General features: G+C 46.0%; 1 protein-coding gene across 1 annotated transcript in view; it reads left to right on the top strand.

The window, feature by feature from the left end:
- The window catches only part of LOC307104478 (low-density lipoprotein receptor-related protein 2-like), a gene marked incomplete at both ends in the record, with an annotated part of 44,743 nt that overhangs the window by 22,171 nt on the left and 8,614 nt on the right, over window positions 1-13,958 (top strand). The window contains 12 exons of the mRNA XM_079779370.1: window positions 235-447; window positions 1,958-2,152; window positions 3,343-3,558; window positions 5,134-5,372; window positions 6,212-6,341; window positions 6,511-6,695; window positions 8,504-8,690; window positions 9,261-9,479; window positions 9,862-10,045; window positions 12,531-12,732; window positions 12,821-12,985; window positions 13,165-13,365. Coding sequence (XP_079635496.1) covers window positions 235-447; window positions 1,958-2,152; window positions 3,343-3,558; window positions 5,134-5,372; window positions 6,212-6,341; window positions 6,511-6,695; window positions 8,504-8,690; window positions 9,261-9,479; window positions 9,862-10,045; window positions 12,531-12,732; window positions 12,821-12,985; window positions 13,165-13,365 — 2,336 coding nt within the window. The remainder of the gene's footprint in view (window positions 1-234; window positions 448-1,957; window positions 2,153-3,342; window positions 3,559-5,133; window positions 5,373-6,211; window positions 6,342-6,510; window positions 6,696-8,503; window positions 8,691-9,260; window positions 9,480-9,861; window positions 10,046-12,530; window positions 12,733-12,820; window positions 12,986-13,164; window positions 13,366-13,958) is intronic.

Genomic DNA, 13,958 nt, shown 5'->3' with positions numbered 1-13,958 from the left:
TGCACACATGGAAGATGGTAAAATCCCATCTGATGTGCCCACATGGCAGACCTACGCTGCTCTCTCTCCTGGAGCTTTAAACACTTTGTTGGACCATCTTTAACTATAAACCAACAAAACTTAATAGGAAGAATCTGTGCTTATTTTGAATTTGGGGTCACCGAACCTCAATCAAATCGTGCCTCACAGGTTATTTGTTCTATATCAGCTTGTAAGAACTTGACTCTTCCCTAGGGTTGCAAAGTCTAAGTCTCCTAAAAAATAGAACATATACTTTGAACAAGACCTGGAGTGACGGCATTATTGCTGCCCATGAGCCTTACCTGGTGACGATGAATGGAGCAGCTCTTGTGCTCTGGAACAGGAAGACACTGGAGCCCTTCTCCATGTCCAAAGAGCCATATGTAAAGAAAATAATCATCCTGGCAGAGAACCAGGAGGTTCCAGGTGAGTCTTCTTATTCTATGAGATCCACTTTACCTGGCTCTTCTTAGTGTTGTGCTTTTTCAAAATATATGTTTATTGAAGGGAGAGGGAGAGAGAGAGAAATATCAATGATGAGAGGAAATCATTGATAGGCTGCCTCCTGCACACCCCCTACTGGGAATCGAGCTCACAAACTGGGCATGTGCCCTGCCCTGGAATCGAACTGTGACTTCCTGGTTCATAAATCAATGCTCAACCACAGAACCATGCCTGCTGGGCCAGAGTGATTTTATAGGATAAAATCCTGGGCATCTTTAGGTTTGTATGGCTGTTGTCCCAACCCCCAATTCAGCAGGCTTTCTCCTTAACTTGTCCATGTCCCAGGAGAGTAAGGATCTAAGATGGTTCTCAAAGTTGCTAAATGACAAAGTCCTGGACAATACTTGGAGAAGTCTGCACACCGCAGCCCCTTCTGAGAATCATCTTGCACATTAGCATATTAGAGCTCTTAGTCTGGCAGTAAAGACAGCCATTGAATTTGCTCTAAAGCAGTTTCCCAAACTGATTTTACTAAGGAACCCCCTCTCTGTATAGGGGTAACATCTTGTGGAGAACCCATGTGAAGCTGCCCTGGGGCTGTGGATACCAACAAAAGCAGCACTCTCTTTCTGTGGAAGCTGCACCTAGTCATTCAGGGTGACCTGAGTAAGGCTGGGTCACCTTTTTTCCCTCATGTAAGCCTTGGACACAGAATCCAAAAGTCTGATCTTGGATCTTGAGGCAGAAGAAGAATTCCTGTCACAGGAGACTGGGGGCCCTGTGGACAGAGCAGCTGGAAGTCCGAAGGAAGAGTAGAAATGAAAAGGGATAGAAGCATTTCCCGTTCATGTATCCAATCCACAAGGTCTCTCATCTCCCTCTTTTGTCTAAACTATTTTACTTTTTGATTCGTTGGTTGGTTTAACCTGATCTTAATAAGAAGCATTAGGCATAGGAACGTATTTCTGAGGTTGTAAAGTGTGTCAATGAACAGTTAACTTTTTGGTAACAAATCCAATTTTGATTAGTCTACTGTGAAATCTGTTGGGTTGCTGTGATAGGTGCTAAAGAGTATGAATTGATCATTTTGCATGGTGTAACTTACACATCTCAACGAGTGTCCACGTTATACTGGCTCCTGTCCTAGACCACAGATGGTATAGCAAGGAACCAAACAGAACAAGTCCCCATCATAGAACTTATTTTATTTTTTGTTCCCAGAATATAGCATTAGGTGGTGAAAAAAATTAAGGTTAAAGTTAATGGACCTGAAAGTGGAAAGTAATTGGTCCAAATTCAAAGCCAATAGATAATGGGCGAATGTCCCACACTTAATCTAAAGATCTAGGCTCAGTTTCACTTTTCTTCCTATGAGGTAGGAAGCTATAGCTACCCAGCCATGACCTGGTTTTCTGGAGGAGGGGACAGCAGAAGCCCATCTCCATTGCTAAAATCTAATAGACTGACTTGCTGAAGCAACTGCTTATTCTAGATCCCGGGGTTGAAGGAGCAGCCACAATCACCCCTCCTACTCTTCCTTCACCACGCCCTCTACTTTGCACCCGATCCTCTGTTCCCTGTCGGAACGGGAAGGAATGCATTTCTCGGGCGTACCTCTGCGATGGTGAGCGTGACTGTCAGGATGGCTCCGATGAAGAGAACTGTTCCCGTTTGTGCAACAGACCAGGTCTGTCATCATCTCCTCTTATCAGTGTTTCATTGCAGGTACACTAAGCAAAACTATGGTATGAATTGCCAGGCTGTTTATTATAATCACAAGGGGCCCAGTGCATGAATTCATGCACCTTGAAAGGAACCATGGGCCGCAAGGCTGCCGAGGGCACAGGGGCAGGTCTCTGCCCATCCTCCATGCCCCCACCTGGCCCCTCCCGCCGCAGCCACCAGTCCCCTCTCTGCCAACAACCCCGCTCCCACCGCTGCCGGCCCCGCTTGCATCCACTGATGGAGCAATTGGGGCTGGTGCCAGCAGCAGCGGCTGCCCTGATCACCCCTCAGGAGCAGGGGGAGGTAGAGAAGCCCTGAGGGGCGATCAGGGCAGGCAGCGGTAGCTCACACCCGCTGACAGCACCAAGCAATCAGGGTCTGTGCCGGGAGCCAGCAGTGGGTGCGAGTGGTGGCTCTAGCACCGGTTGCTGGTGCGGGCAGGGCCAGTGCTGGCAGCAGGTGTGAGTGCCGGACAGGACCGCAACATGCGGGAGCAAAAAATTTTCAGTAACCACCAGAGGCTCGCCCTGATGACAGCGACCGGTGCCCCGCCTTGATCTGGCACCCCTACTCACCTGCTTCACCATCCCGCTGCAGCTAATGCCCGCCATGTTCCACATGTGCCCCCTGATGGTCAGTGCATGTCATAGCGACCGATTGTTTGGTTGTTCGGTTGTTCTGCCATTTGGTCTATTTGCATATTAGTGTTATATATATATATATATATATATATATATATATATATATATATACTTGCTAGATAAATTATCATAGATAAAAGTCATAGTCTGTTTGAATACTGATTCTGTGAGCTTCCATTGCTTCTCTGCTTCCTCAGATTTGCTTGAGTGTTCCAGTATTTGCCTTAATTAGGCTGAGCTATAGTGCCCTAAATAGACCACTTGGTAGTGTTCTAACAAGTCATTAAAATCATGAAACAAATATGAGGCCATATTTAAGCAGCCCAGGCTGGCTTGCTAACTTAATTGACCAGAGCACTTTATTAAAGTTTGCTTATGGATCACCTGAGGTATAGAGTTCAAGTAAGATGCAGTCTATTTACCCTTCAAACTCCAGAATGAGGGTGAGTTCGTCTAATTTTGAACCTTCAGTTTGGCTGAGTGGTGCTAGCTCTCGACCCTTTCCTTTAAGGGGTCTTCCGGTGTCTGGACGGAAGCAAGTGCCTTGAGGAGAAGCACCACTGCGACGGGGCTCAGCAGTGCTCGGATGGGTCTGACGAGCTGGGCTGCTGGAAGCCCACTGAAGACTGCTCTGTGCGTTGTGACAACAAGACCCGCTGTGTCCCTAAGAGCTGGCTGTGTGATGGCCACGTAGACTGTTCTGACAGGGAAGATGAACAAGGGTGTCGTAAGTTCCAGGAAACGTCCTTGGAGTACTTTAAGCTACATTTCAGTGGATTCTCCTTATTCCTGGTAGTTAGGTTCTATAAAGTGGCTGTGGACACTGAATTGGTGGATATGGAATCATTGCTCTCAGAAAAAAATAAGTGAGTGCGGTTTCTACAAGTCTCCGGTCACATGTTGGTCAACCAATCAATATACAACCTTGTTTTACATGTTTCTGTTTAAAGGCAACTTTATATACATTGTTGGCTCATTAATATTGAAGTCACAGCCATCAGCACTGTATCTCATGCTTGGGCAAAGCTCATCCAACACATAATTTCTCCAAAAGGCACACCAAGACTGACTTCTTGCACTTAGGAACACTAGACTGCACTTCAGCTCTCTGCTGGGGGCCATTATCACCAAAAGCAGAGCAAAATCACTAAAAAGCCTAAAAATGTGAAAATCATGACCCTAAAGAGACTGCAAATAGCACACTTATGCACAGTATGAGAAATGAAACCAGAAGATAGAGCGTTGCCTTCCTCCACCTCAGCTGGAATGCATGTCAGACAAGTCAATTTTTTTTTTTTCTGCTTTGCTGTATCTCAGCAAATGACCGTGAAAGTGTGGCAGTCCTGCTTTTGGGGGTTCACAAGTAAATTTAGGCAAGGCGGTAAATGTGCAAACACTGAATCCACAAGTAATAAAGATCGATTGTAGTTACTACACAGTTACCAGACTAAGATGAAAGTTTCTGAGTGAGAGGAACCTTGAAGGTCATGCTATAACTTCCTCTTTCCATGACAAGATTCCCATGAATGGAAATCCAGTCTACTATCAAAATAAAGTATTATTTCTTGTTGCAATAAAATCACCCTCCCTGAAGATTTTAACTTTGGTCCTACATCTTCCCCTGGAATGGGCCATCTCATTTGCTCCCCTCATTTGTATGAGATACACAGTCTTTATATTTATTCTTCTTAATAACATGTTTCAAAGGCCTTAATTGCATGTTGGATTAGGGTAGAAGAGAGAAGGTAGAGAGTGGGTAATGTAAGATGATATATTTGGATGTGGAGGCAGCTGGGTGCCTAGAGGATTTGACTGCACTTGGGCTTACAAGAACATAACGAGGAAAGAGACACAGGAAGGAAGTAGGGAGACATCCAAGGTATAATTTACTTTTTAATACATACTTATAGTTTTGCTGAGGAACTGACCCTTTTCCTTGAACCAAGTCAAGCAACTTCTGTCTATAGAATTTGAGTCTAAGAACATAAATTATAGGGTGTGTTGGATATTATGGGGAAATTTCTTTTTCATGAATGACACTAAGGTCCCAGAGGAGACTTCCACTTTTCCTTCCTATCCCAGTGTCCCTCTGCCATCGTTCTCCAGCATAGGATTTTCTGGGCCAGTTTAGCAGGCCTTGTCTGGCCTAACACTACTCAAACCACCTCTCTGCCCTAACACCTGCTGGGGCTTAGTTCCCAAGATGACAGGAGAAGACCAGGAAGTCTTCAAACCACTTATATGTTCCATCAAATCACTTGTGCATCTTGTTGAGTTCTTACCTAAAGCTTTTGTTTTTCAGTTCATGGAAAATGCAGCATATCTGAATTTAGATGCAAGAATGGCCAATGCATATCTTACTCTCTGCACTGTGATGGGAACCGAGACTGCCTGGACCGCTCGGATGAAGAGGGCTGTCCTGTTGCCTGGCCCCAGCAGTGCCCCTCGGGGGAGGTGAAGTGCCCAAGGAGTGGAGAATGTGTGCTGGCAGAGTGGATATGTGACCACGACTTAGACTGCAAAGATGGAAGCGATGAGAAGGTAGTCGCTCTTCTTCCAGAAAGATAAAATAGACTTCTCATCACAACAGGAACACAGGCTTCCCTGTAGGAAACTTGGGAAAACACAAGAACAGAGAGGTCCACCATGATTACTAACCAGAAAGCCACTTGTAACTACATCAAAGTGTCCAAAGTGTTAACATCCTCCTGTTGAAAGTCAAATCTTCCAAGAGGCAAGTGTTAGGTCTTGGTGTCCCACTCAGAGGTGCGCTCTGAAGCTCTGCTTAGTGGTCACGATGGAGCAACTAAAGCTCCTACTCTGCGCGTGAGGCAGCCTGGGCTTGACTCCTACAGCTTGCACTTGACCTTAAGAAAGTACTTACTCCCTCATGTTGTATTTCCTCATCAGTAAAATGGGTATAAGGTATGCCTTATCGTGTCCGAAGGGTTGAGCGTGGATCTGGGGTATAGCAGGGTCACGATGTCCCTCCCTTCCTCTTGCACATCCTGCCCCAGCCCTGAGGATCCAAGTCAATTAGGTGCAAAACAGCGATCAGCGAGCTGGGGTGTGCGTTAGGCACGGTGGGAGGAATCCCGGGGGAGAGCTCCTAGAGCGACTCTTTTGCTGATGCCTCTTGAATGAAGACTTTCTAATTTGACAAAACAGACATTTCTTCCCACTTCCCACTCATATTTGTGAGCTCCTCGCCTAACCTCCAGCCGGAGTTTCTCCTAATCCGTGTCACCGAGTGTGTAGGCTCTGCCCAGCCTTGTTGCAGAAGGGCCTTGAGGATTGTCCTAAACGCAGGTGTCTTCCTCCGAGAACCCCTTCCAGGGTGCTGATTGCCAGTGTCACTGCATCCCCCTCTGTCTTCACAGAACTGCCACCCCGAGGAGCTGCGGTGCGGCTCCAGGCAGTGGTCCTGTGCCAGTGCCGACCAGTGTGTGCCGGACTCCTGGCACTGTGACGGGCAGCGTGACTGCAGGGACGGCAGTGACGAGGCTGGGTGTAAGTACGAGGCAGAGGGCAGCTGCTTGTGCTGGTGTGAGACAGCAGCTCAGCCAGCCCCTGCTGCAGGACCCGAAACCCTTCCTTCCCCAGAATGGAGGGAAGCATGGCCAGGGGAGGGTGGGTGTGTGGGGGTTTGACCATAAGGGCAGGGCATCGTCCTCTGCAGGCGCCCCCGAGAAGTGCGGGAGTTCTGCGTTCCAGTGCCGCTCCTCTGCCTGCCTCAACCTCAGCCTGGTGTGTGATGGGAAGGAGGACTGTGCCGACGGCTCGGACGAAGGTGGACAGTGCTCGGCGTCAGCATGCAGCCAAGCACAGTGTTCCCACACCTGCTACCCGTCCCCCCGAGGCCCTGTGAGTGCACCAGTTATGTTCCCAGCAGCTCCAAACCTGGTCTAGGGAAGGCCGTCCCTGACTGCTCCGTAAGCTCACAGTCTTAGTGGCAGAGCTGTGCTGACCCACTTGCCGGAAACCAATTCCAGCATGTAATAATTACAAGAGTTCCGTCAAAAGGTTGATGGGACTTCGGGGGCTCAACGAGGGTGAGCCACATATGTAGTTTACCTGTTGGAAACAGCTAAACGGCACTTCCCCCAAACCTGAATAGGATTGTTAACTGCCAGACAGCTCAGGGCATTTTATTGCCTCCTGTTGGCCAAACACCTGAACAGCTGTACGCTATTCCCCAAACTGACAATGCTTCAATATCCTTTGATACCTTACCCTTTGAAGTGTATTATCTCCACCTTGCCTTAGGATAAATCATGTTAATAAAAGCAGGGTCCTGAGTGAAGGAGGAGAGTCTTTAGTTCCTTCAGCTGAAGCTCCTCTGACCCCCAACGTCTTTCAAAATTATCTTTCGTCTCCGGACTCCTTAATCATCTATGCGCAGCCCCTTTCTCCAGAATGCTGAACCCTTTGTAAGGCTGGGAAAAGAACCCCGGCACCCACTCACCAGTGTCCCTGTGTCTGAGCTATTCTGGACTCCTGGTGAGTCCCGTCTCCTTCCTTTCCTGTCTGGTGATTTCTGCAACCCTACCAGCCAGCCTCCCCAAACTCTACCACCACGGTCCTTCCCACCCCAGCTGTGAGCTGGGGGCCACACTTAGGGCTAAGCAAGACGTTTTTGTGGTTGTCCCAAGAACCAAGTAACCATCCCTCATGCTGCAGCTGGGGAAAGGGAGTACCTACCCATACAGAAGTCCTTTCCATGTGAGCCAGATGGAATGTGACCTGCCCTCAAGTTAAGAACTGCCTATGCTCTCGTCTAGCATTATTAGTTGGCTGAACATAGTGACCTTGGTTCTGATGGGCAAGTAGAAGAAAGCGGAGTTCTCGTGCCTGGTCATGGTAGCACCTCTATTGGGAGGCAGCCAGTTCAGTTAGGTCTGCATGCCTCTTCACTTTCTGATTGTGCTGGGGGTCTAGGTGTTCTGTGCTGAACTTGGACACCTTGTTAGCTCAGGACCCGTGGTGGTGGCAAGGGTGTGAGGTGTGTGGCAGGGCTGATAGGAAGAAGAGAGTGACTGTATTCAAAATAAAGTTGGTCCTGCCCTAACCAGTTTGGCTCAGTGAATAGAGCGTTGGCCTGCGGACTTAAAGGTCCCAGGTTCAATTCTGGTCAAGGGCATGTACCTTGGTTGCGGGCACATCCCCAGTGGGGAGTGTGCAGGAGGCAGCTGATCGATGTTTCTCTCTCATCAATGTTCCTAACTTTCTATCCCTCTTCCTTCCTCTCTGTAAAGAATCAATAAAATATATATTTAAAAAAACCCACAAAAGCTGTGACCGGTTTGGCTCAGTGGATAGAGCGTCGGCCTGCGGACTGAAGGGTCCCGGGTTCGATTCCAGTCAAGGGCATGTACCTTGGTTGCGGGTACATCCCCAGTGGAGAGTGTGCAGGAGGCAGCTGATGGATGTTTCTCTCTCATCGATATTTCTAACTCTCTATCCCTCTCCCTTCCTCTCTGTAAAAAAATCAATAAAATATATTTTTAAAAAACCCACACACAAAAAACCAAAATAAAGTTGGTCCTAAGAACCATTTGAGTTGCTGACATTGAATGTATTGCCATGTGATTTTTATAGCAAGATCGAAGCCTTTTTTAATCAATGTTGTACTGTCTTCGGAAAGTCTTAATGCTTTCATCAACCTCTTTCAGATATGTGCTTGTGAGCAAGGCTTCGAGCTGAAGAGCAGTGGCGGAAGCTGTGAGGATGTGGATGAGTGCCGGAGGTTGGCTGGTCGGCCTTGCAGTCAGACCTGTATCAATACCGAGGGCTCCTACCGCTGTACCTGTCACCCTGGCTACTTGCTGGAGCCTGATGGCCACACCTGTAAAGCAACAGGTTAACTGGAGCTGGGAATATCTCCTAGGCTGGGTCACAGCTTCAAGGTCCTAAATCTTCCAGGAATACCAATACAAATCTCCTCCTCAGGTCTCAAATGCTCCTGGCAGCTTTGTCTGTCTTTAGAACAAAATTAGCAGAATTTCAAAACACTCTTTTTTAAACCTCATATTTCAGACTGAATTTGAGTTTGAAAGAGTCTACTAATAAGGCATTATTATAACAAAACCATAACTGTGTCCTTGTACAAAGGTCAGCCTTACCTGAAGGTAGAATAAGTGTCTGAAGTCCTAACAAACACTTTTTTCCTGCCCACCTACCCCCAAATATTTAGTTAGAAATATGATTTTCAACTTAAGCTAACCACACCTTTATTCCAAGTATCTTCAAATGTGGGTATCAGCTTAACCATTACATCAAGGGAAGAGCTACTTAGATACCAGATAGCTGGTGTCACAGCCCTGGCGATGAGAAGGCAAAGACTACTTTGTCCTCTGATTCCTTAGCCAGTGCTGGGGTTTACTGTTCCAACTCCTTAAAACCATACTGAAAGCAGTTCTTATTCAACAGGTACTGAACCGATCCTGCTTGTGGCCATTCAGTGTAACCTGCTTCTCTATGGATTAAGGAGCTTGAAAGAAGATATTCTGGCAGCTACAGACAAGAATCTGGTTATTTTCTCTATTGACTATGACTTACTGGATCAGAAAGTCTTCTGGACAGAGCTTGGTGCAGAAAGTATTAAGTGGATAACCATGGACACAAAGAAGAAAGGGACTGTAGTAAAAGGTATATTCCTTTTCCTTACTACATACACATGGCATGGAAAACGAAATGAGTGGCCATTAACGTTCTAAACATTGGCTTAATTATATCTCCTCAATTAAAAGGGGTCAAGGCTTGCTAGTTGATTGAAATGGAAAGATGCATTGTCATCTCAGTAGACAGGGGAGTAAGCCACACTATCAGCCAGTGACCAATCTGAACAATGGTCATCTTCCTCTACAAATGGTACTTTGGAGCATTTTAAAGAAGACTGCTTTGATGGAAATGCATATGCCAGTTGAAAAATGAATGAACATGGCATGCTAGTCTGATGCCTATGAGCTGAAAGCTAGTAAGAACTATAATTTAACCTAAGTACACATGTTGAATGGTTTCCTCTCTTCAGGAATAAAGGCAGACTGTATGGTGGTCGATTGGATTGGGAGGAATCTCTACTGGACAGATGGCACAGCTGGCCAGATTTTGGCAATTCAGTTGACTGCTGTGTGGCGAGGAAAACCTGAATACACGATTGTCCTGGATGATAACTTAAATCAGCCACAGTCTTTGGCTTTAGATCCCTTAAATGGGTGAGTCCAGGCATAACAGTGTCTGGTCAAGTTCTTTAAGTGTGTTATTCCTCCTTAGTTCTTCTTTGGTGGTGTTCACTCACCACAGAACAAGTGAATTGAAGAAACCTTATCTGACTTTATATTCTACTAGTAGCCCTGCGCATGAATCCCTGCGCCAGTAGCTCTCTGCAGGGCCTGGCCGCTCCGTGCCCACTGCCCAGAAGCTCTCTGCAGCCCAGAGGCCCATCCGTGGCTGGGGTGAAACGGTTGCCTCATTGCCGAGGCGACGAAGCAAGCATTCTGCCAGGCCACTCACGCTGCCCGCTCTCAGTGGCCGCCTCTCCGGGACTGGGGGACTCTGGTGGGGCTGAGAGGACTGGAAACCACCATCTTGTGGCTATGGGTGCTGCCATCTTTGTGACAGAGTGGCAGTTAATTTGCATATTACCCCTTTATTAGATAGGATGGTGATTTAGATCAACCACACACATAGTAATTTTGAAAGCTTCTGGAGAGAGTCCTTTATCTCAGTAAAGTGAGCTGAAAGTTGCTCACTTGGTAGCCCACCTATACTTTCTTTTGCCAAAATAAGCAAATATACCTCTGAGTAGAGAATTTTTATGGCTCTATATTTGCAGGGGGAGGGAGAATGGAACTAGAGATAGTATTTAATTTACAATAATGTGCTTGGGGTTGGGGCAGGATAATTGTGTCTTGGAATTAAACCTGAGTTCATCATCTAGTGTCCTTTCTCCAGTAACTTAGATACATTTCCTACTAGGCAGAGCCAAGTCCTCATTGGGATGGCTATCTATACTAATAAAAGGGTAATATGCTAATTAGACTGGATCAACCAGACATTTTCTGGATGTCCAACTTCCTTCTGGACAAAGCCACGGTGGCAGGGGCTGAAGCAGAGGCAATTAGGGGCGATCAGGCCAGCGCGGGGGAGCAAGCAGTTAGGGGCAAGTTCAGGCTGGCAGGGGAGGGCAGTTGGGGGCGATCAGGAAGGCAGGCAGAGGCGGTTAGGGGTGATCAGGCAGACAGGCAAGCAGTTAGGAGCCAGCGGTCCCAGATTGTGAGAGGGATGTTTGACTGCCTGCAGGATTGGGCCTAAACCGGCAGTCAGACATCCCCCGAGGGATCCCAGATTGGAGAGGGTGCAGGCTGTGCTGAGGGACACCCCCCCCTGCACAAATTTCATGCACCGGGCCTCTAGTGTGCATATATATACTATATATATATATATGATTAATATGCAAAGTGTCCCCTTGGGAGTTCGACCGGAGACCAGGAGTTCGATTGCTCACTATGATGTGCACTGACCACCAGGGAGCAATGCGGAATGAACGAATGCCCCGGCCGGCAGCTGGCAGCCAGGGAAGGAAGGCCACAGCTGGCAGCCAGAAGGCCCTGATCGGCCCTGATCGCTGGCCAGGCCTAGGAACCCTACCCATGCATGGATTTTGTGCATTGGGCCTCTAACATGGCATGCCATTTATTATATATATATATACTAGTATATAATGAAAAATAGACTGGCTGGTGTGGCTCAGTGGTTGAGTGTTGATCTATGAACCAAGAGATCACAGTTCAATTCCCTGTCAGGGCATATGCCCAGATTGCAGGTTTGATCACCAGTAGGGGACATGCAGGAGGCAGCCAATCAATAATTATCTCTCATCATTGATGTTTCTTTTTTGTTTTGTTTTGTTAATCCTTCCCTGAGGATATTTTCCCATTGATTTTTAGAGAGTGGAAAGGAGGGAGACAGAGAGAGAGAAACATTGATGTGAGAGAGACACATCAATTGATTGCCACATGAAGCCTCACCATGGCTGGGGATTGAGCCTGCAATCGAGGTACATGCTCTTGACCAGAATTGACCCAGGATCCTGATGCTCTATCAACTGAGCCAAACCAGCTAGGGCTCATCATTGATTTTTCTCTCTCCCTCTCCCTTCCTCTCTGAAGTCAATAAAAATATTTAAAAAAAAATAAAAATAAAAAATAAGACAGACCAAAACTCAGGATTCAAAGGGAACCCAGATTGGGTATCCTTCCTGTTTTTCTCACCTTTTCAATACCTTCATCCAGGAATCTGTTAATATGGTCCTCAGCAAAATGAAGGTAGTTTTGATGTAGTTAATGGCTTGTGGCTAAGAATAAGGTCTGCAGCACATGTCTGCCCATGGAGCTAGCATACTTTCCAGCCCACAAAAGACTGTCAGGTTTCCTGAATATTTTTCCATGGCTTAGGGACTAATGTATTCCTAGCCTTCTTACTCAACTATCATGATATTTTCCCCACAAATGATGACTAAATCATCACCATAAAATATCAAGAAAACCTATCACTACTTCATAATTTTGCTTAAGGAATAGACCAAGTTTACATTTAAAGAAAAATTAATTTGGCTTCAAATCACTGTTTTAAGGGATGAATTGATGTTATTTTCTCTGAGGTAATACTTTATCCCAAAGCTGACTTTTATTCACATAGGTTAATGTACTGGTCTGAAATTGGAGGAGAACCTCACATAGAACAAGCTGGAATGGATGGTAGCAGGAGAAAAGTACTCATCAATAAAGGTCTTGGCTGGCCAACTAGCATAGTTCTTGACCAGTTGAGTTGGAAGATATTCTGGTCTGATGACAAATTTCACTGTATTGGCTCTGCCAATCTAGATGGCACTGGGATTAGCGTAAGTGTTGTTTTGGTATTAGACTTGTATGAAATGTCATGTGCCTTGTGTAAAACTCATCCCAGAAACCTCACCTTCCCTATTTTAGATGTTGCAGCTAACACAGATCAAGAGCCCCTTTTCAGTCGCTGTATTGGAGGACGAAGTCTTCTGGTTTGAAACAAAGATAAGAACAGTACAGCGTATGAAGAAGATGACAGGCAAGAATAGGGCTGTCCTCATCAAGCGTATTGAACAGCCTTATGGACTCAAGGTCTATAATGTACTCTTCAAAGTGTCCCCCTCATTCTCCCTGAAAAGGCTACATGTGTGAACTGCCCAAAGTACAAACTGGAGTGGCATCCATCTATAATGATTAAAAAGGAAGATTTATTCATCTGCTATTTTCAAGGATTCAATAATGTATAGTGACATCTAGCTGTTTTCTTCCAGATAATGCATGAAGTCCTACAGCCCAGGTCTTCTAATCCTTGTCTGGACACTGGGTGTTCTCACTTGTGCCTTCTGAGCCCACGATCCAAGGGAAGATGTCATTGCCCGGTCGGACTCCTGCTTGCAGATGATGGCATCAACTGTGTCCCTGTCAAGGAGTCTGCCTTTCTGTTCCTTGTGTTGCCCACGGTTATCATACAGGTATTGTCCACAGGTGTCTTCATGGGTCTGTGCTTGGGCTGCATTCTGTTTCAGACTGAGTAATCTGAATTCTTCATGTGCAGTTATAAATAGTAGGGGCTCTTTCCCTTGGAATATTCTTCACACATGACTTAAATTTTAGTATTCACTGTGTGCTGGGAGCTATCATGACCAAAATAAAGTAGCTATGAAATAAGAACAAGTTCTACTTAAAATCCTTTAGGAAATGCTTAGTACATCAGAACACAGTGAGATTCGTTTAATTTAGTTTTAAACAATTTTGTTAAGTTGTCCAAGCACCTGGATAATGAATGATGTAGATTCCAAATACAAACAGGTTGGCTCCATTCTAGCCTGGAGGTGGGGGCAAATACATTTTGTGAGGGAACTTTTCTTAAACCATAAGGAGATAAAAGGTAGTGACAAGCCAGTCACCCCTAACTTCTAATATCTAGAGGACTTGGCATTTAAAAAACAAAACAAAAATTTTGGAGTGGAAGATAGATTTTAGCTTCCTTAAGATCTTAATAGTCGAAGCTCACTTAAAGGGGAGGGCCTTTAACAGAGGAGTAAATCTTCAAAACACCCAAATT

This window comes from Cnephaeus nilssonii, assembly GCF_951640355.1.
Source record: "Cnephaeus nilssonii genome assembly, chromosome: 8".
Lineage (NCBI taxonomy): Eukaryota > Metazoa > Chordata > Mammalia > Chiroptera > Vespertilionidae > Cnephaeus > Cnephaeus nilssonii.
This window is presented reverse-complemented; position numbering and strand designations above follow the sequence as displayed.